At 41.2% G+C, this 21,667-nt stretch overlaps 1 protein-coding gene across 2 annotated transcripts in view; it reads right to left on the reverse strand.

Moving 5' to 3' along the window:
• SATB2 (SATB homeobox 2) overlaps window positions 1-21,667 on the reverse strand; it is a 273,671-nt gene that overhangs the window by 103,130 nt on the left and 148,874 nt on the right. For both annotated transcript variants that reach the window (XM_089671725.1, XM_089671714.1), the window contains exon 7: window positions 10,440-10,906. In XM_089671725.1, the coding sequence (XP_089527851.1) occupies window positions 10,440-10,906 (467 nt within the window). The remainder of the gene's footprint in view (window positions 1-10,439; window positions 10,907-21,667) is intronic.

Raw genomic sequence — 21,667 nt, forward strand, 5'->3', positions numbered from 1 at the left:
AAAAATGTATTGTACTGTATATGTTTTACATTTACTATCAGCATCAGCATTTTTTAACAATTTAATTAACAACAATGAAGGACTTAACATTTTCCACTAAAAAATGTGTCCTTTCTGTTAGTTTGAGTGAAATAATTTAGATGTCACTGATATACCAGTCAACAAAATAAGATGATAAAATACAAGCCCCCGGAATACCTCCAAGAAGCTGTGTGTCATTATTCACATAGCACAGGACAGAAAACTAGGAATGCCTATATGTTTCATTTCAGGTAGAAAGATGTCTGTAGGCAAATCATTGCAGAAATAGCAATATGATCAGCGACTGCTTTACAGTTTTGCAAATAACCCCATAAAATGTTCCTGCAAAACTGAACTAATGGCTGGCTTTACATGAACAGACAAGTAAAGGTAAAATACAAGCTACCACCATGCATAAAGAGCGTGTCATTCCCCCCATAAATATGCATGTAAAAATGAATCCATCTGTACAAATGCTAAGGTTTCCATCTTTAATAAATCTATGTACTGCTTCTCCTTCTAAAGCATGTTCCTAGCCATTTTAGGCTGCTGGGATCTTCTAAGTAGCTGTTGGCAGGGGTGGACTGACAACTCATGGGGCCCCCGGGCAATAGGGGATCATGGGGTCCCTGTGTCCTTGCTCAAACTCAAAAAAGCCTATGAAAAAGGTACCAGGGGCATCTCATGGGGCCCCCTACTGACCCCGGGCCCTTGGGCAGTGCCCGAGTTTCCAAATGGTCAGTCCACCCCTGGCTGTTGGTATATATATATATATATATATATATATATATGTATATATATACACACACACACACACACACACTGTATTGCCAAAAGTATTGGGACGCCCCTCCAAATCATTGGATTCAGGTGTTCCAATCACCTCCATGACCACAGGTGTATAAAATCTGCTAGGCATGCAGACTGCTTCTACAACCATTTGTGAAAGAATGGGTCGCTCTCAGTAGCTCAATGGATTCAAGCGTGGTACCCTGATAGGTTGCCAACTGTGCAATAAGTCCATCCATGAAATTTCCTTGCTACTAAATATTCCACAGTCAACTGTTAGTGGGATTATAACAAAGTGGAAGCAACTTGGAACAACAGCAACTCAGCCACAAAGTGGTAGGACATGTAAAATGACAGAGCGGAGTCAGCGCATGCTGAAGCACACAGTATGCAGAAGTCGCCCACTGTTTGCAGAGTCAATAGCTAAAGACTTCCAAACTTTGTGTGGCCTTCAGATTAGCACAACAGTGCGTACAGAGCTTCATAGAATGAGTTTCCATGGCCGAGCAGCTGCATCCAAGCCTTACATCACCAAGTGCAATGCAAAGCGTCAGATGCAGTGGTGTAAAGCACACCGGCACTGGACTCTAGAGCAGTGGAGATGTGTTCTCTGGAGTGACGAATCATGCTTCTCTGTCTAACAATCAATGGACATGTCTGGGTTTGGCAGTTGCCAGGAGAACGGTACTTGCTTGACTGCATTATGCCAAGAATAACGTTTGGTGGAGGGGGGATTATGGTGTGTGGTTGCTTTTCAGGGGTTGGGCTTGGTCTCTTAATTCCAGTGAAGGGAACTCTTAAGCCATCAGCATACCAAGACATTTTAGATAATTTCATGCACCCAACTTTGTGGGAACAGTTTGGGGATGACCCCTTCCTGTTCCAACAGGACTGCGCACCAGTGCACAAAGCAAGATCCATAAAGAGATGGATGAGCGCGTTTGGGGTGGAGGAACTTGACTGGCCTGGACATGGTACTGACCTCAACCCGATAGAACACCTTTGGTATGAATTAGAGCGGAGTCTGCGAGCCAGGCCTTCTTGTCCGATGTCAGTGTCTGACCTCACAAATGCCCTTCTGGAAGAATGGTCAAACATTCCAATAGACACACTCCTAAACCTTGTGGACAGCCTTCCCAGAAGAGTTGAAGCTGTTATAGCTGCATAGGGTGGGCTAACTCAATATCGAACTCTACGGACTAAGACTGGGATGCCATTAAAGTTCATGTGTGTGTAAAGGCAGGAGCCCCAATACTTTTGGCAATATAGTGTGTGTGTGTGTATATATATATATATATATATATACATTATATACTGTATATATAATTAGGCACATATACAGTATATTTTACACATCATTTGTGCTATAATGCCTCATTGAACTTTTAAAGTTCAGACTCCAGTTACGCCCATAATGAAGGTCAGCACTCATGTTTTGCAGTTTTGATCTCCCTTATACAATTCCAATAAGTATCTCTGTCTGCAAGGAGTATGCATTTTTATCCTGAGTTTTCCTAATTTCACACCCATGCAGGTTGCAGTTGGTGCGTTTTCCTTTTTTTTTATATGCATTTTTGATGTGTTTTGCGTCTTTTTGGGAGGTTTCTGTTGTCATGCAGGAGAAACCAGCAAAAACACAGCGGAAACGCACCAAAAATGCAAACACTGCATTTTCATGCATTTTTTATGTTTTTCTGCTGCATTTCCATTGAAGTTATGGAAGCAAAAATGCAACCTGCTGCGGGAAACAAATTCCTTGACCCTTTAAAAAAAACGCACCAGTTGAAAACGCACAGATGTAAACGTGACCCATAGGAAAGCATGGTAAATGGACTGTAGTGCGTTTCTGCAAAACTGAAAATGGAAGGCAAAGGAGTGAACCTACCCTTAGTGTGGTATTCTTCACAACAGTTTATTTCCCCAGTTCAAAAACCTAACTGACCTTTGTGTTTTCATATGTGTTTATATGACACTGATGGGAACATTAGACTATGGACTGGACACACAAACTCTACGAATCTTTGCAGAATTTGCTATAATGATACATGAGAGCATTATGTATCAATGTGTTCTTACTAAGAAGAGTTTTTTTCCCACAACCACCAATAAGATTCAAATGCTTGGGGTAGATATGATGCTGATTGTGGGATTGTGAGTAATTCCAGTTTTTAGTTGAGGCTTGTTGAAACAAAGGGCCCTTACTTACTAAATTAGAGGAGAAGAAAAAGCAGGATTAGGACTTGCTTAGAAAACATATGTTTGCCAGGCATTAGTGCAATTTCTGTCCTTATAGCGTTTAGAATATAAAATAAGAAAGAAGACATTTGAAAAAAAAAATGCTATAAAAGGTCATCTGAGGTCAGACATCCCTGTTCAAAGTGTATGTAAACCCCGCTTTTGTAAAACAACCCATTCAGTTTAAAATAGAAATGAAAGGCAAAACATTTGTACATAGATATAAAAAAACACTATGAACCCTTTTTATAAGTGATCACATACCGTCTTTCTTAGCTGCATAAGTGCTGTGGAGCAGAAACAGCAGGACACTGATCTTTTCAGTGAAACGTTATGCGGGGGGTGTGTCAGGACAAGTCTGATCATTGGAGGAAAGCAATCTGAGTTCCCAGCAAAGCTACAGAACTGACCTCGCTGTGTTCTCCTGCTTAGTGTGGTCAGTTTTTAATAGTAAAGCAGTGAGACTGGAAGGAACACCAGGGATTTCACACAAAGGAACCAATACAAAGAGAACTAGATATTTTTTCATACAAGTACATGGTACAGCAGGCACATATCAGGCACATATCAGGCTTTCTGGGTTTTCATATTCTTTAACTGTCTAAAGCCAGCCACAGATGGATTGAAATTTTGCAGATTCAGAATTAACCAGCTTCAGTACAACCAGCCTGTTGGGTTTTCTTCATATGATTACTGCCATTGGCTATAGCCAGCAGCAGTGATCATTGTATTCTGACAGCCTCATGCTATCAGAATACAATAACACATCAGCAGGGATTCCCCCCTCAACACTGAATGTGTTAATGGGGGTATGAAGCAATTTTCTTAACTTCAACCTGTGGTTGAAGGAAAAAAAATTGCTTAATGTATGGCCAGCCTAACATTAGACTGATAGCATATCTTGTCTTCAAGCTCCTGAGTGTACACAGTAGTATCAAAAAGCAGCATATGATACTATAGCTATGAGAAACATAAACAGCTAAGGAGTTCTAGAAGATTGTAGGTATTATCAGTATAATAGGGAAGTGGCATCCTGTCCTTAGGGGGCTCCGCTTCTCTGACTCTTAAGTTAGCCATATTAGCCACATTTTTCATTTTAATTATGTGCGTTCAGTTTTCTAATGGTTAATGGAGTCAAATCAACCATCATTTTTGACCAAAGTTAAGAAACAATTTGAAGATTTAGGATGAAACATTTTTCTCTAACAATTTAATTCTAACAGTGAATGTGTATTTCAGTCCATTTCAATCAAATGTTAAAAGCAAACAAAATGTTTAAGTATCTTTGAATGATATTTGCCAAATCATTGCATGTATGGGGAATGTTCGTAGAAATAAATCTATTAGTGTTTGGCCAGCTTAGGCTCCAGTTATTATCTAAGTAAAGCAAAAATAACAGGACAACTCTCTACATTTACATTCTTGCATATAAATCATGTAAAGAATGCCCAGCTCTGATTAGTTTGGTTGATACATGTATGTGTGCCTTAACTGACATCCCATTAAAAACATATTAGCAACTTTATAGCTTCATGCACACTGGACGATTTTACAGCTGCTCCTAGGGACATCAGGCTTTTTTTTACTGCCTTTAAACCCCAAAGCATGTCATCCTATGTGTTCATACACATATACAGTTGTGACCAAAATTATTCAACCCCCAATGCTGTAAAGGGGTTTAGGGACTATAGTGTACATTTGGAATTGTATTCAGAATCAAATCCTACAAGGACGTTGTAACTACCCAAATGCAACTAAAATGACATCAATTGTTTATGTAATACAGTAGTAAATGGTTCTTATGTGGTTTCTTCATTGCCACAATTATTCAACCCCTTAAAGACTACCACTCTGAAGAACAGAGGTTCATACAGGTGCTTTCCATCAGGTATTGAAAACACCTGTGGATGTCACCGAGCAGCAATCAAGCATAATAAGCACCAATTAGGCAGCTTTAAAATGACTGTGATACTCAGCTCCTTCTAGACATTTACTGGTGTGGTTACAAACATGGTGAAGGCAAGAGAATGGTCCAGGAAGACAAGAGAAGAGGTGATTTCTCTTCACAGGAAGGGCAATGGCTATAAGAAGATTGCAAAGATGTTAAACATACCAAGAGACACCTTAGGAAGCATCATTCGCAAATTCAAGGCAAAGGGCACTGTTGAAACGCTACCTGGTCGTGGCAGAAAGAAGATGCTGACTTCGACTGCTGTGCGCTACCTGAAGCGTAGAGTGGAGAGAAGTCCCCGTGTGACTGCTGAGGAACTGAGAAAAGATTTGTCAGATGTGGGTACAGAAGTTTCAGCCCAGACAATAAGACGCACACTGCGTAATGAAGGCCTCCGTGCCAGAACTCCCAGGCGTACCCCCTTGCTGTCTCCAAAGAATAAGAAGAGTCGACTGCAGTATGCCAAAAGCCATGTGGACAAACCACAAAAGTTGTGGGATAGTGTTCTGTGGACTGATGAAACAAAATTAGAACTGTTTGGGCCCATGGATCAACGCTATGTTTGGAGGAGGAAGAACAAGGCCTATGATGAAAAGAACACCTTGCCTACTGTGAAGCATGGTGGAGGGTCAATCATGCTTTGGGGCTGTTTTGCTTCTGCAGGTACAGGGAAGCTTCAGCGTGTGCAAGGTACCATGAATTCTCTTCAGTACCAGGAGATATTGGATGGAAACGTGATGCAGTCCGTCACACACCTGAGGCTTGGGAGACGTTGGACCTTTCAACAGGACAATGATCCCAAGCATACCTCCAAGTCCACTAGAGCATGGTTGCAGAGGAAAGGCTGGAACATTTTGGAGTGGCCATCGCAGTCACCAGACTTAAATCCGATTGAGAACCTCTGGTGGGACTTAAAGAAAGCAGTTGCAGTGCGCAAGCCTAAGAATGTGACTGAACTGGAGGCCTTTGCCCATGAAGAATGGGCGAAGATACCCGTAGATCGCTGCAAGACACTTGTGTCAAGCTATGCTTCACGTTTAAAAGCTGTTATAACTGTAAAAGGATGCTGTACTAAGTACTAAGATTGAATGTCACTTGGGGGTTGAATAAAACTGATAATGCTGTGAGCACAGAAAAGACATTTGTGGTTATTTCATTATAACTGTTATGTTATATTTGTCTGACCTACAAGTGCCTCTTTAATGTAAATGTAAGCAAGATGACTGAATGATCAAAAGCAATGTCAAACTGGCCAAAACACTCAATTTCAGTGGGGGTTGAATAATTTTGGTCACAACTGTAGGATTTTAGCAGCAGTTTGTGGCAGGAGAGTTTAGTGGCTGAAAAAAAAAAACCTCTGCCAGGGTGTCCTAGAGCAGCAGCGCTTTGGCTGGAAAAACGCTGCTAGCTTCTAGGGGAGTTAAAAATTATCGTTAGTGTGCATGAGGCTTATCAGTAGCTGAAAAACATCTTTATTTTCTGGATAGCAATCTCTCAGGAAAATATTTAGCCTACTATGCGTGCTGGGTTCTGTTCACTTGCATGACAAGTGAATTAAGAAATGCTTAAAGTGAAAATAGTTTAAAGATTTAGTTATGTAATGAAAAAGTTCACATTCAAAGAATTATTAAGTAATGCTTCAAAGGTAAGTACCTATAAAACATTTATCTGTATGGGCTCTTTAATGAATGTGTGTATACGGACAATATGCTGCTCAGTGCATTTATCAGTAAAAAGATTTTAACATCATGAAAAATGCACCAAAAGCTTGATTAAAATATCTCTTAATTCTGAAATTTCATTTCAAATCATATGACCTACTTGCAAATTTCCTAAAAAGCCACCTCTTCTCTTGACATGAGATTTCCCTTGGGTAATCCCATCTCTGCAGATCTGTTCGATGAAGTGAGGAGTACAGAAAGTTCCTAATTGAAAGCATGTCATAGTCTACAGGTGTCTATGTACTTCTAAAGCTATATTCCAGGCAAACAGCTAAATACATCAAATAAATATATATTTTACCAGCCAGTGGATCTGCGTTTTTATCCATTCAAGCTTGAGATTTTTACAGCTTAACCAGGCAGCAGACTCATGCTGGTGGCCTCTCTACTGCAGGCAAGCAACACAACTTGGTCATCCTGCCCTCAGAGAGCGAATGGACAGTGAAGGAGCAGCAGCAAACTGATAAGGTCACCTCTTTGCTCTCTCTGCTTTCTCCTCCTGTTTATCATCATGTTCCTTATCAGCACATGTGTATTCAGTACACCTGATTAGGCCCTCATGCTGAATCTTCCCCTCCCTGTCTCTCACAAGTGCTGTTATGGTGGAGATTACAAGAAGCATATACCAAGTCAAATTTTAGCAGGCTATACACAAACTGGGAACTGGTTGAATGTTGGTGTGTACCACCATCTGTTCAACAGAAAGGGGTCTAACAATTGGCTTCTGTTGAACAAACAGTCCTGCTGGAGCACCAGCCAATGGCTGCATCGCTGATCAGTGTATTCTAATGGTGGGGGGGGGGGTATTCCTGCTGTCGAAATACAACAAAGCAATGGGGCAGGTCGGAAGTGGGGTGGAGGTCTCTGTTAGGTTTAAAACTTTACATGTATACCCTTCTTAAAGTATAACTAAAGGCAAAACTTTTTTTAGTTTTGGATAGCATGTAGAGGGATTAGATTGCTTCTCAGTTTTTATTGCTGTCTGTCCCCCATGAAGGAGATTCACCCACTCTATTTGTCCTGTTTACCATTATCATTGAAAGTATAGGTAAAATAAAATCCCGAATTATAGGACAAGTCCAGAAAAGTAATAGAGAGGAGATCTTCCAATGGGGACACTAGTTCTGATGATCTGGGGGTCCCCAAGGAATTCTCTTAATTTGTAGGGATTTCCTCTCACTTCCTGTTTGGCTGTGGGACAAGAAGTGAAGGGAAATCAGCAGAATGGGACACAGAAAAAACACAAAAAAAAATTGACAGGGGTTAAAACCCTACTGTGACAGACCCAACCAGGACAGGGGATTTTGGAGGGGACTGCAGGCTGGCCTCTTACCTACTGACTATGGCCCTAGCATCTGAGGGGGCTCTATTCTTTGGTGTGTGCCTTGGGGGTTACCTTTGGAGTAGTTTACTTCTGTTTCAACTCTATATGTCTCCAAAACACACAGACTGAAAACTGGAGGACCAAAATACAGATTTGGGGTCGCTGTGCCCAAACTAGCATTGACCACTTCAACCCCCCTCCTCCCTAGACTCAGAGACTCTAAGAAGTGGTTGATATAATCAGCAAAAAAACCTCATGCTGAGGACTCTTGCTCTTATCTATTTATTAACCACTTTCCTGCCGCCGTATAGCAGATATACTGCTACACGGCGGCACGGGTGCACAAAATCACGTGTATATATGTGATTTTAATTTCCGGGTAGGGAGCGCGGGTGAGCCACGCACGCGCCCTACTCGTGCTGCCGTTTGTGGCCGCGGATGTCAATCACCGGGTCCCGGACGGTGATTACCCGCCAGGCGCCTGGTGATTACCAACAATCACTGACGGGGAGGAAGACTGTTTTGTTTACAGTCTTCCTCCCTGTCAGCTCGGGCACACTGCTCGGGATGGCTGTGAACAGCACAGCCATCCCAAGCAGCGTGCTTAGATTGAAGCACACACCCTCCGCCCCCTAGTAAATCACTCCCTACACACAGTTAACCCTTTGATCGCCCCTCACTGTAACCCCTTCCTGCCCAGTGTCATTAGTATAGTGTCAGTGCTGTTTTTTTAGCACTGGTCACTGTATTGGTGTCACCGGGGATGTCAGTGACACCAAGTTAGTTCCCCCCCAGAGTCAGAATGCCTGGCACAGTCCCGGTAAAAGTCGCTGATCGACACTATTACTAGTAGGAAAAAAGAAAAAAAAATCCAAGTATCTATACCGCCACTTGTAAACGCAATAACTTTCACGTAAACCAATTAATTTACACGTATTGGGATTTTTTTTAGCAAAGACATGTAGCAGAATACATTTTGACCTAAATTTATGCCGAAATTTGATTTTTAAAATTTTTTTACTGAACATGTTTAATAGCAAAAAATCCAAAATATTGTTTTTTCTCAAAATTTTTGGTCTTTTTTGCTTATATAACAAAAATTTAAATCGCAGAGGCGATCAAATACCAATTTGTGGGAAAAAAGGACGTACATTTCACCTGGGTGCGGCATTGCATGACCGTGCAATTGTAAGTTAAAGTAATGCAGCGCCGTAACACAAAAAATGGCCTGGTCAGGAAGGGGGGTAAATCCTCTGGAGGGCAAGTGGTTAAGGTGTTATATGTTTACTATCTTCTCCCATTGTGTGCCTCCTAGGTGTGTATTCCTATTGTTAATTGAGTTAATTGAGTCACCTGCTATTTGTTGGCAAGTCCTTCTGGAGGTGCCTACATGATAGGATTAGACTGATGTCAGCTTCAACTCATTATGTAATCAGTGTGGGATGCTTATCCCAAAGTGTATTATTTGTTTTAATGTTCATGAGGGGATGGGCCCTATTTCGGCAGTGTATAAAAACCTGTGTTTTCTGTTCAATAAAGAGTTCCTGTTTGGCATCTAAGCTAGTCTAGTCTAGTCTTGGGTGCAATGTCCAGCTATAATACCTTGGTCCTGTGTCCTAGTGGCGAGGAAGCGTTTCTCTGACGGAGTCATCCGATCAGTGTGACAGGGGTTCTGTCACACCTCCCTTGCTCTATCCAAAATGAAAAAAAAAATGTTTTGCCTATTGTTCTACTTTAAGGCTTCAAACCATTACTAGGGGCATTTGGTGTAGGTATAACTATAGCCTGTTCACATGTTTAAATGTTATGCTTAAAATTGTTTTAGCATGTAAAGCTCACCATGGGTCAAGAAAAACCATTATCCAATTGGTAAGAATACTAGGGATTTTACTTCCTCAAGAAATGGTAGACTGTATGTTGCTCAATCCTATTCTATTCAGGTCCTTAGCAAAGGACTTCCAGAGTTGCTCATCACAGGTTAACTTATCTGGACTGAAACACCAGACCAGATAGAACAGAATGTATGCACTTAAATAAAAAACAATGCATCCATACTCGACAATCATGCCTCTGTTCCACATAGTAACTGAAGGCACCGGATGTATTGTCAGGCCTGTAACCTCTGAAGACTGGAAGATGGTAACTGAGTTTTTGTAGGTCTGAACAGCTTCTGGGAAAGACGATTGATATTTTGTAAACTCTTTCTGAGGTAGGGGTATCTGTGCTCCAAAAACTCACAATTTGTATTGAACTAATTACCCATACACAACGTTTGAGACTAATACACTGTCCTTATGATGACCATTTTTTTCATAAGAACATGTTGTGATATGTTGATTAAATTAAAGTAGTGGTGTATTATAGGGATTATTATTATTAAACACTTAAAACATTTTACCTGTGTGCGGTTAAAGGCCACTCTTGCAAAGACTGCTTGAGATACACTTGCTCTTTTTAATTCATCCCGGACTTGCTGGTAGATATCTGGAGAGACTTCAACTGAAGAGTTTGTGGTCTCTACTGGCTTGACAGGTCTGGGGATTGGAGGATGATTTAAAAATTGTTGGTTGATAGCTTGAGGGTGTTGATGTGCTAAAAGTCTGCTAACAGCTATCTGTTGGTTTATTAAATGTGCCATGGCTATTTGCTGCCGCACCAATGAAGGACTGAGCTGAGGAGACAACAGTCCAGGGCTCATTATTGGCTGTAATGTTGGGACTTGACTTCTGATAGGAGTGCTATGGTGAAGAGGGCTATGAGGTGCCTGTTCATTGCTCTTTCCTAAGCTTGCCAGCTGGTTGATATTGGATAAGTGTGCTGGTCGCTGACCCAGTACGCAGTAGTCTGTTAGATTGTCCCTTTCAACTGTAAAAAAAAAAACCTTGATTAGCATACCCAAGTTACTTAACTTATTTGATACTATAACAAACATAAAAGATTTCATTCTGAGTATTAGTATACATAAATTACCACTTGTTGGATCAGAACCATTGTTAGCTTAGCAAATGACCACACATACTGGCACCTGCCTAAAAGCTGTCAAGATGTCCTGTAATTTGCCTTGTGATTTGTTTTTAGAGCAATATACTATACTTCCGCTTAGGCTAGGTTCACTCATATGTGGATTGTAGAACATGTGCTAATCGCACGCCTTTCCACCGGTAAAACACGCTGCTCTTTAGCAGACAAGCGGGCTGCCATTAATTCTTAGTGGCACCCCCACGCATCAGAAAATGTGGCACCATGCGTTTCTGTGTGGCTGCATTTTGAAAAAACAGTCACAGATTTTTTTCTGTGCCCGCGCAAACACAGCATGCAGGACACACACAAGTGTGAACCTAGCTAATTGTACAATACTGATGCAAATTGTATAATGTGCTAAGACTGAGTTAGCAAAAGTTAGAATTTTATCTATGTATGTTTAGAGCCCATTTACACTACTCTGTTGTAGTAACATACATTTCATGCATTGTGGTGCCACCCAAACAAATCTTGGCAAGAATCTCTTGCATTTTACAACACACGTCATAATGCACTAATACAGTGCAATAGTGTAAGTAAGTTTTTTTCACTGCAAAGTATTCTGTTTCAACAATGACAAGCTTACCAGTCTTTAGATGTGTTGACTACATTAATTTTTTTTTAGGCTTTTTTGTCCTTTTTTACAGTACCACCTGGCAATCTGCCAGTGGTACACTTTCTGTCCTGGGGTGATAACACTCATTTACTGTACTCTATCTATATAAGACAGCAAATGTCCCTGCCCTCTCTTTTGTACTTGTTAAGCAGATATTATATATCACTTTCAATGGTACATTTAACAGTCCAAAAGCAAATGAGAAAATGTCAATTTTATGCATGGTACACACTATGGGTTTTTTGGGCTGAATGAAAAAAAAACTGAGGAGGTCACAAGGAGGACTCTGTACTAACTATGTGAAGTTAGTACAGCGATTTCCCCGCTGAGTTATTGTGTTCTGACAGGGGGACTGCCCCCTCACCAGTACGCACCAGTCAGCACTTGCAGCCAGTGTGGATTGGCAGATGTTTTCTGGCTTGCCCGTTTTACAGTAGCTGGATGTTCGGCCGTCTTCTGTCGGACATGCTACTGTACACTTGGGCCAAATGTCAGCCAGTTTCTGTTTAACCGGCTGATACCACCGATATTCGGCCCATATGTACTGGTCATTAGGGTTTACTCATTAGTGATTTCAAACACAAAAACACTCCAGGCAGCTATGTGATCTAGGTAGCCTAGGCATAAGTACACATGATGGAGTTTGGGAACAGCCAAGAAAAAAGCCAAGAAAGAAAGGTAAGTGAAGAAAAACATCTACCCTACTGAATCATAGGAAGTATCACTTTTAATGACAGGTTTATATAGAAATTTAATTGCAACTTTCCTGAGCTATCAAAAAATAATGTTAAAGATTCTCAGATATCAATAGTGACACTACATTGCTGTATTTGAGGGTTGGCGACATAATAAAATAGTGCAGTGTTTCTCAATCTTTTTTCAGTCAAGGCACCCTTTAAAATTCTGCACCCCATTCTAAAATGTTAAAAACATAATGCATAATTACATAATGCAGCAACATCCACACTCGTAAGATACCCAACGTTAAAGATGTATTCTTCCAAAGCAAATACACCATTGCATTCTGGTAATGACTAGTATTCCAATGTTTCTCTCTTTCACTCAGTTAATGTGACCCCAGTGCTGATGGAGAGGGGTAGGGGAGGGGCAAACAAGGATGCTGTGCAGGTGCCCAACATCCTCTTGATTAGCCGATAATGTCATTGGTTGTTATGATGCCAGCAGCTAGAAGGTTGTTATGCTGCACAATGAAAACCTTTGGCTTTGTGTAACTAAAAGGCAGGCCTGATTCACCCATTGGCTTTTATACATTTTTTGGGAAATTTTTAGGCAATTTACCAAGGCACCTCTGAAGAAACCTGAAGACACCCCAGAGAGGTGTAGTAAAATAATCCATCCCTTTGGTGATGGATTTGGTTATTGTCGGTGTCAGTATACAGTGCAGTTTTGCCTTTGTCAGTCACCACAGTCCTGAATTTCCGTAAGCAGTTGGACACCTGCATCCACCGCAGAGGTGAGTTAATCTCTCTCAGGGTGGGGAGGAAGATCACCTCAGCAAAACATAGCAATATTGCCATATACTGTACATCAATCCAAACTATATAAGGTTACATTTTCATTTCTGAGACAGCGAACATCCACTGTCTGCAATGAACCTGATCACTGCATTCAAATTTCAGCCGATTAATCTATATCTACAAAGGACATGTGATCTACCTTCCAGATATCTTCTTATAATGGTAGAATCATTACTCATAGTCAGTGACACTTTATTCCTGCCAGTACCCATGCAAATACCTATGGCTGATACCTTATCCTGTAAAACATCTGACTGATGCTTGTTGTTTTAAAAGCATAAATAGATGTTCAAATAAAACCAGCAGAGGAAGTCATTTTACATTACAGACAACACTTACAAAATCTACTATACTATAAAATCTACAACTTTAACTGGTCATACTGCTAGCTTTAGTATGTGGTGTAAATTTAAACCACATAACAGTCTCTTTCATCTGTCTGGGACCCTACTGGTGAGAGCTCTTCACTAGAGTTCCTGGGTCCTGGACCAGATTACTGTATCCTGAAAACATTCTGCGGTTTTTTGGTTCTGATGTGATAAAAAAATATTGTGATAATGTGTAAATAATCTGTTATCAGATGACAATTTGCTTTCATTTTGGAAAAAAAATGTGGTCAATACTATGCAAGGGAAAGCCACCTCTCTGCCTCTGCTACCTATAGGCATGTGTCTATTGTGCTTAGTCTACCTTGGCCATTATGAAGGGTTCCCATTCTTCTCGTTACATGAATATTTATGCTCTATTATGGGGAAAGCAAAGGTGATGCTAGAGGCACAAAGTAGGAGAGGAACGCAAGAACAGTCTGAAGGGTCTGAAATGATGGTGCACCTAGTTGTTGCAGTATCCAAGACATATGAGAAGCCAGAGGCTGACTAAGCCATCTGGTTGCAGCGTTTTATGAAAATATATGCATTTTTGGAGGCTGGCCCTTTAAAGCACAATTGAGCTTTCTGTTTAAAGTAAAGTGGCTGTAAAGGCTCAAGATTTGTTACCTTCATGTATTCTATGCATGAAAGTAAAAAAACCTTCTGTGTAGAGCATCCCCCCAACACCCCCCAATACACACCCAAGGCCCCTCTTGATCCAGCGATGGGCATTGGAGACTCAGCTATCCCGGGACTCCCTCTCCTCATTGGCTGAGACAGTAGCCAATGAGAAGAGAGGGGGGCGACACACAGAGCAGCAGCTGGTAAGTACACATGCTCGGTTGCACCCGACAGAAAGGAGGGGCCAGGAGCGCCGGCAGGGGACCCAAGAAGAGGAGGATCCGGGCTGCTTTGTGCAAAACCACTGCACACAGCAGGTAAGTATGACGTGTTTGTTATTTAAAAAAAAAAAGCCTTTAGAATCACTTTAACTAAACATGTTCAAGGTGCATCAAAGAAAAAAGTGTGCAAAGTCTTACAACTTGTTTTCTTTAGAAAGCAGCCAGCGTCTGAGTAGAAACACCTCTACCCGATGGTCGCTGGTGGGTGGAGCCTGACGATGGCGGCGGCGGAGAGCTCGAGCTAGGAGCTCTCGCACGAGCCCTCTCTGACCGACCCCCCCTCTATTCGGTCTTAATTCCCCCCAGCGGTATGGAGCCCTAGTTGGCAAAGAAATACCTCGGCCTGGGGGGCTTTCTTCAATGGGCAGCGGTGCGCGGTTGAAGCCGGAGAGTAGTGGAGAGAGACTGGGACGCTGAGCCTGGTTGCCGGGAGACGAGGAGGCGCGACCGGGGCACGTGACCAGCCGCGGTGCATCCCTGGGAAGCAGGGACGCCGGCCGGCCTAAGGCGGATAGGGGGAAGGAGAGGCGTGGGAAATTGGAAGCCGGCTGTCTCCCCGATGTGATAGGGAGACGCTCACTGCTGCCTATACCCCCCTACCTATCTGGATGTCCGCACCTGGACCTGGTGGAGCCAGGAATACCAGGATTCCCATCCTGCCTCCTTGGGACGAACCCTAAGGAGGAAAAGAAGAAGAGAGGAAAAAGGAAAGGAAAAGAAGAGGGAAAGAAAAATAACACATCATCGGAAACCCTGAGAAATCCCCCCTCCCAGGATTGAGCAGTAGCGATGGCCCCCCGTACAAGCATGGAGCTACCGTCTTGAGAAGGGAAGGGTGAGTGAGAACTACTGGAGACTTATTGTGTTGCTGTGTTGTGGATCCCAGAGTGACATAGGAGACCAGGAGGTGAAAGGGGAGGGGAGGATTTCCAGGGGTTAGAAGAGAAGAAGAGAGGAGGCTCAGGTGTCCTAGGAAAATAAAACATAAAAAATTGCAAGTTTGTCTGGTACAGAAATTATAAAGGAGAGGTACAATCCCATCTTGAAGATATAGAAGGAAAAAAAAAAAAAAAAAAAAAAAATTTTAATAACAGAAATTTCACAGAGGATATGAAGAATAAGGGTCCCAAGGCAGCAGGGCCCAAAGGGTCTCAAACAGGAACAATAAAGAAATTTACATCATATGGAAATATTACGCCAGAAAGGGCCCAGGGCACAAGCACAAAAGGGGAAATGGACATTAGTTCAGGTAATAGTCCGAGGTTATCATTGGGCATGAATAGCAGCTGCAGCCAACAAATAGAGGACGGTTCGGGAAAAAGAAAATCAGATGGGGAACTACAAGCACCAAACAAGAAGGAGATGATAGAAATGTTTCAGAACCTGGAAAAAATGATAAAACATGAAATGACAGCTATTCGCAATGACCTAGGGCACCTGCTTTCAAGAATAGAAGAAACAGAGGAGAAAGTTAAAATTCAAGCTCAAAACTTTGATAACTTAAGGAAAAAAATAAACCAACTGGAAAACATTCAGAAAAAATTGATCTATAGGATGGAAGCCCAAGAAAATAAAGAAAGAAGGTGTAACCTTAGGGTACGAGGAATTCCAGAGACTGCAAAAGGCGAAACACTATATGAACTAGTGAAAAAAATCTTTAACTCCATAAGAGATAGACCTGAAACAGACGGGATCAAGTTAGACGGAGTGTTTAGAATAGGAAAGCTCAAACAGGCTAATGAGAAGGAAAGACCGAGAGACATAATTGTACAGTTCCAAAAATTTGGGGTCAAAGATGAGATTTGGAAGAAGACCAAAGGAAGATCATTAATTAAGTATAGAGATTTGACTATCCAAATTTATGCAGACTTAACAGCAGAGACCCTATGGAGAAGGAGATCCCTGAGACCCCTGTTGGAGCAAATGAGGAAACAGAATGTGCAGTATAGATGGGGTATCTCAGCATCTCTGATTGGCTGGAAAAACGGGGTCACAGCCTACTTGAGATTTCCGGAGGAACTAAGGGTCTTTTGCGAGAGACTGGATTTGCAAAGAATTGAGATGGCGGGGTGGGAAGAAGAAGAAGAAGATAAAGGAGATACAGATGTTACGAGGAAAGAGGACTGGCAGCGGGTCGGGGGGAGGGGGAGGGAGATTTTGGGGTTGGGGAGGGAAGGGAGGGAGAATTAAGTAGAAATTATGTGTTTTTTTTTTTTGTTTTTTTTTTTTTTTTTTTTTTTTCTCTCTCTCCTGCTTCCGTCTCTCGCCCCTGATCTCTCCCCTCCGGATGTTGAGGTCCCTCAGAACATTCTGGTGAAGGGAGGGAAGTTAAGATTCTTCTTGAGCCTGGACGTTAGAGAGAAGAGATCTGGGGGGGTCGGAGGAGAGGAGAGCCGTCCATGGGCGGAGCTTACGCCCTAAGTCTTAAATCAAAGGTGGAAATAGATCCACAAATGATTTGTAGGCAGTTTATAAGCCTAAAAACGGGTAGGGGAAAAAAAAGAGAGGGGGGGAGGGAGGGGGAGTGGGAGATGGGGGTCGGGTGGGAGGATGAGGGGGGAGGGGAGGTGGGGTTAAAATGTTGCACGATAGAAGGGCCTAATAGAAAGAGGTTTATTAGAAGAAAGATAGACAGATTTAAGAAGGATGGAAGAAATACAGGTTATAACATATAATGTGAATGGGTTGAACTGTCCTGGGAAAAGATTTAAGTTGTTTAAAGAGCTACACCACAGGGCATCGTCAGTTGTATTTTTACAGGAAACACATTTTGAGATAGAGTCAAATGTGAAATTAAAATCAAAATATTATCCAACATGGTATTATGCTGACTCCCCAATTAAAAGAGCAAAAGGGGTGGCAATAGGGTTGGCAAAGAACATGAGATTCGAGCTGGAGGATAGAAGAACTGATCCGGAGGGGAGATTCCTATTTTTGAAAGGTAAATTACAGGGAATCGAGTGTACTTTAGCCAATATATATTGCCCCAACAAAAAGCCGGAGATCTACTTGAAGGGGCTGTTGAAAAAACTGATGGACTTTAAAAAAGGGCATTTGATAGTAGCAGGAGACTTAAATCTCTGCATGGATCCCCAAAAGGATGCAACCTCCCCTGTGCGGAGAGAGGGGGGTGGGTCTCTGAGAGCTTTGAAGAAGGCGATCCACGAGTACCAGCTGGTGGACACTTGGAGAATAATGCATATGAGAGACAGAGACTACACCTTCTTCTCTAAGGCACATGAGATATATTCGAGGTTGGATTATATTTTGATAGATCATCAACTCATAGAGCTATTGGTTAAAATAGAAATAGAGATGAGTACGTTCTCGGATCATGCCCCTGTCACAATGAAAATGGGATGGGGAAGACGGTGGACGGGAGGTTTAGGATGGAGGTTAAATGAGGCCCTTCTTTTGGATGAGGACATAGCTCAGAAGATTGGGGAAGAGATCAAGCTATATTTTAAGGAGAATGAGACAGAGGAAGTATCAACAGCCACAGTTTGGGAAAGTCACAAGGCATATATAAGAGGTATCCTGATTGCGATGGGAGCAAGGAAGAAAAGAGAAAGAAGAGAGAGGGTTAGTGGGCTCCTAAAAGAAATCCTGGATCTAGAGCAGATACAAAAGAAGAAAATAACAAGAGAAATAAGACAGAAGTTAATGGATAAAAAAGATGAATTAGAGAGATTGATGGACGAAGAGAGGAGAAGAGTATATAACAAAGTACTAAATGAAAGATATAGATGGGGCGACAGACCAGGAAAATATTTAATGAGAGCTCTGAATAAAAAGAAAAATAGAAACTATATAGAAAGGATAAAAAATTCTAAAGGAGAATTGGTTTATTCAACCAAAGGGATTATTAAAGTATTCACGGAATACTATAGAAAACTGTATAATATTAGCCCCCATGGCCCTTTAAAGGAAAATGTAAAGGATATTAATGAAAAAAGGATGATATATTTAAAAAATGCAGGATTACCAAAGTTAAGTGAAATACAATTGAATGCCCTGGATGCGGAAATTTCCCAGGATGAAATAAAAGTAGCATTAAAAAGTACAGGGGGTGGAAAAAGTCCAGGCCCGGATGGGTATACAGTTAAGTACTATAAAAAATACAGTGAAATATTGTTACCTAAGCTGAAGAAGTATATGAATGAACTGGGAGGAGGGATGGAGGGTAGAGGAGAATCTCTTCAGGCCCATGTTGTACTCATTCAAAAGGAGGGAAAAGACCCTTCCCAGTGTTCTAGTTATAGACCAATTTCACTATTGAACATCGATACTAAGTTGTACGCAAAGGTCCTAGCAAATAGGCTGAAAGATCTAATGCCTGAATGGATTCACGGAGATCAGGTGGGCTTTGTCCCAGGGAGAGAGGGTAGAGACAATGGGTTGAGAACTCTGATGCTCATTCAGAAAAGTAGAAAAGGGAAGGCCCCGGTGGTACTACTGTCGATTGATGCCGAGAAGGCGTTCGATAGAGTGGACTGGGCCTTCATGATGGACAACTTAGAAGTGTTGGGGATTGGAGAGAGAATGCGGGAGTGGATAGGTAAACTATATAGAGAGCCCACCGCAATTATCACGGTAAATGGGGAGAGGTCGGAATCCATTGGAATGTCCAATGGAACAAGACAGGGCTGCCCACTGTCCCCCTTGCTGTTTGTTCTGTCATTGGAACCCCTCCTGTCTACGATAAGAAACAGTGGAGCGGTAAAGGGAATCCAGATAGAAAATATAGAACATAAAGTTGCGGCCTTCGCGGACGACCTATTGTTTTATGTAGACAACCCTCGAATAACATTACCTAATATAATAAAGATCTTGAAGGAATATGGCGATTTATCAAATTTAAAAATTAATCCAACAAAAACAGAGATCTTGAACATTAACGTACCAAAGAGTGAAAAGGAAAAGCTACAAAAAGAGTTCCCCTTTACATGGAGAGAAAAAGATTTAAAATACCTAGGAATAAAACTGGCTATCTCATATAAACAGCTGTATAGATTAAATTATATTTCTTTATTAAATGAGACCAAGGAAGAACTAAAAATATTAGAAGGAGGAAACCCATCATGGATAGGACGTATAAACCTAGTTAAAATGGTAATCATACCTAAAATACTGTATAGATTCCAAATGGTCCCAATTAAACTCCCAGAGGCCTTTTTTAAGATAATGAAAAAAATGTTAATAAGATATATTTGGAGGAATAAAAAACCAAGAATAGCATACGAAATATTGAGTAGAACTAAAGAGAAAGGGGGAATGGGATTACCTGATGTCAAGAGATACTATAAAGCAGTAATTTTAGCAAGAATTTATGATTGGACATTCAACCACAAGGGGAAGAGTTGGGTACAAATTGAAAACGAATTGAGTGGGATTAGTCTGAGTAAGATGATATGGGTCCCAGCACATTTTAGAAGAATTAAAGAAAGCACAAGTATTTACACTTTAAATGTCTTAAGGGAATGGGATAATTTACACAAAAATAGGAAATGGGAATTCAATTCTATATTAATGCCTCTCGTAAATTCCGATTATTTCCCCCCAGGAAAGGATGAGATATCAGGTAGATGGTTTAAAAGGGAAGATACCCAACTGAGAGATGTATTGGATGAGGGGGAATTGAGACCATTTAAAGAATTAAAAGAGAAGAAGGGAGAAAGTTTTATTGGAATAGACGAGTGGAAATATCATCAGTTAAAATGTTTTATTGGAAAACTACCAAAACCCCTGAGATTAAAAAAGGATTGGAATAGGTTTGAAAGGTTGTTAGAAACACGTAGAGATGGGAAACACGGTATTGCTAAAGTTTATAGAATACTCACAGAATTAGACACAGACACAAAGTTAATTTTTATAACGAAATGGGAAAGAGATATGGAGGTGGTGTTGGATGAGGACCAACAGAACAAGATGTATAGATTGATACACGAGAATGTTTGTATGAGAGACGTGGAGATTAATTATAAATGTTTGACACGATGGCATATTACACCGAGTATTGAGCACAAGATGAGGAGGGAGAATTCTAAAATGTGTTGGAGAGGTTGCGGGGAGGAGGGCACGGTGTTTCACATATGGTGGCAATGTCCGAAAATTCAGGCTTTCTGGAAGACAATAGTGAACTCAATAGAAATAATAACTGGAAATGACATAGGGCTGGACCCAACGATGTGTCTTCTACATAATGCTGGGATCTCAGTAAATAAATATAAAGAATCAGGCATATGGTACTATCTAAACGCTGCAAAGGGGTTGATACCCAAGTTCTGGCAAAAAACAGAGGTGCCGAAGGAGGAGGATTGGATCAACAGAGTAAATCAGATAAGTAGAATGGAAAGATCTTACTATATGCAGGAAGATAGGATGGGAATATACTATACAAGATGGGAAAAATGGGAAAACTCAGGAATGAAAGAGAAGTATAGAAAACTATAAATTAAGATACTATTGGGCCTCGAGAGAGTATAGAACGTGCTAAGTGGAGGGAGGGGGAAGGGGGGCGGGAAAGGGCAGGGAGGGGAGGGAAAGAAAAGATTTATTAGAAGGGGTAAGGTAGAAATGTATGGGATATTTATATGTATTGTTACCTCTTCTTTTGGAATTTTTTGTAATAATATGAAAAACTAATAAATATTTAAATTAAAAAAAAAAAAAAAAAAAAAAGAAACACCTCTACCCTACTAGAGTGCTGCAAAGAAGGATCCTTGCTCTCTGTGTGAAAGTAGCTGTCTCTCTGCAGAGGTCCAAAACATTGTCTGCTGAGTGAGAGCTAGAATTATCCAATCAGTAGGGAGCAGGAGCTTTGTTAATTGCAAAATTATAGGTCAGACTCAGCAGGGGGCATGTGCTACCTTCATAGAGAGAAAACTGCTTCCACAAAGACAGCAAAGATCATTCTCTGCAGCATGCTACAGACAAAAGTCCCGGTCTATGATGCAGGAAGTAGCCAAAAGAAAAAGCAAAAGCTGCTGAAGTCATGGCTTTGATTAAGAAGCATCCATTTACTCCTACTGCTCTACCAATAAGACATTAACCCCTAATCTAAAACAGGTTTGATGTCACAGTGGTAGCAGGCAATCTAAACTTCAATAACCTTTTAAATTGGATGCCTAAACATGAGAGATTCTTTTTAGTGGGTCATACTACCAGGTACTATTATTTCC

Source organism: Staurois parvus, unplaced genomic scaffold (assembly GCF_062004578.1).
Source record: "Staurois parvus isolate SC_StPar_1 unplaced genomic scaffold, SC_StPar_1.0 ptg000011l, whole genome shotgun sequence".
NCBI lineage: Eukaryota > Metazoa > Chordata > Amphibia > Anura > Ranidae > Staurois > Staurois parvus.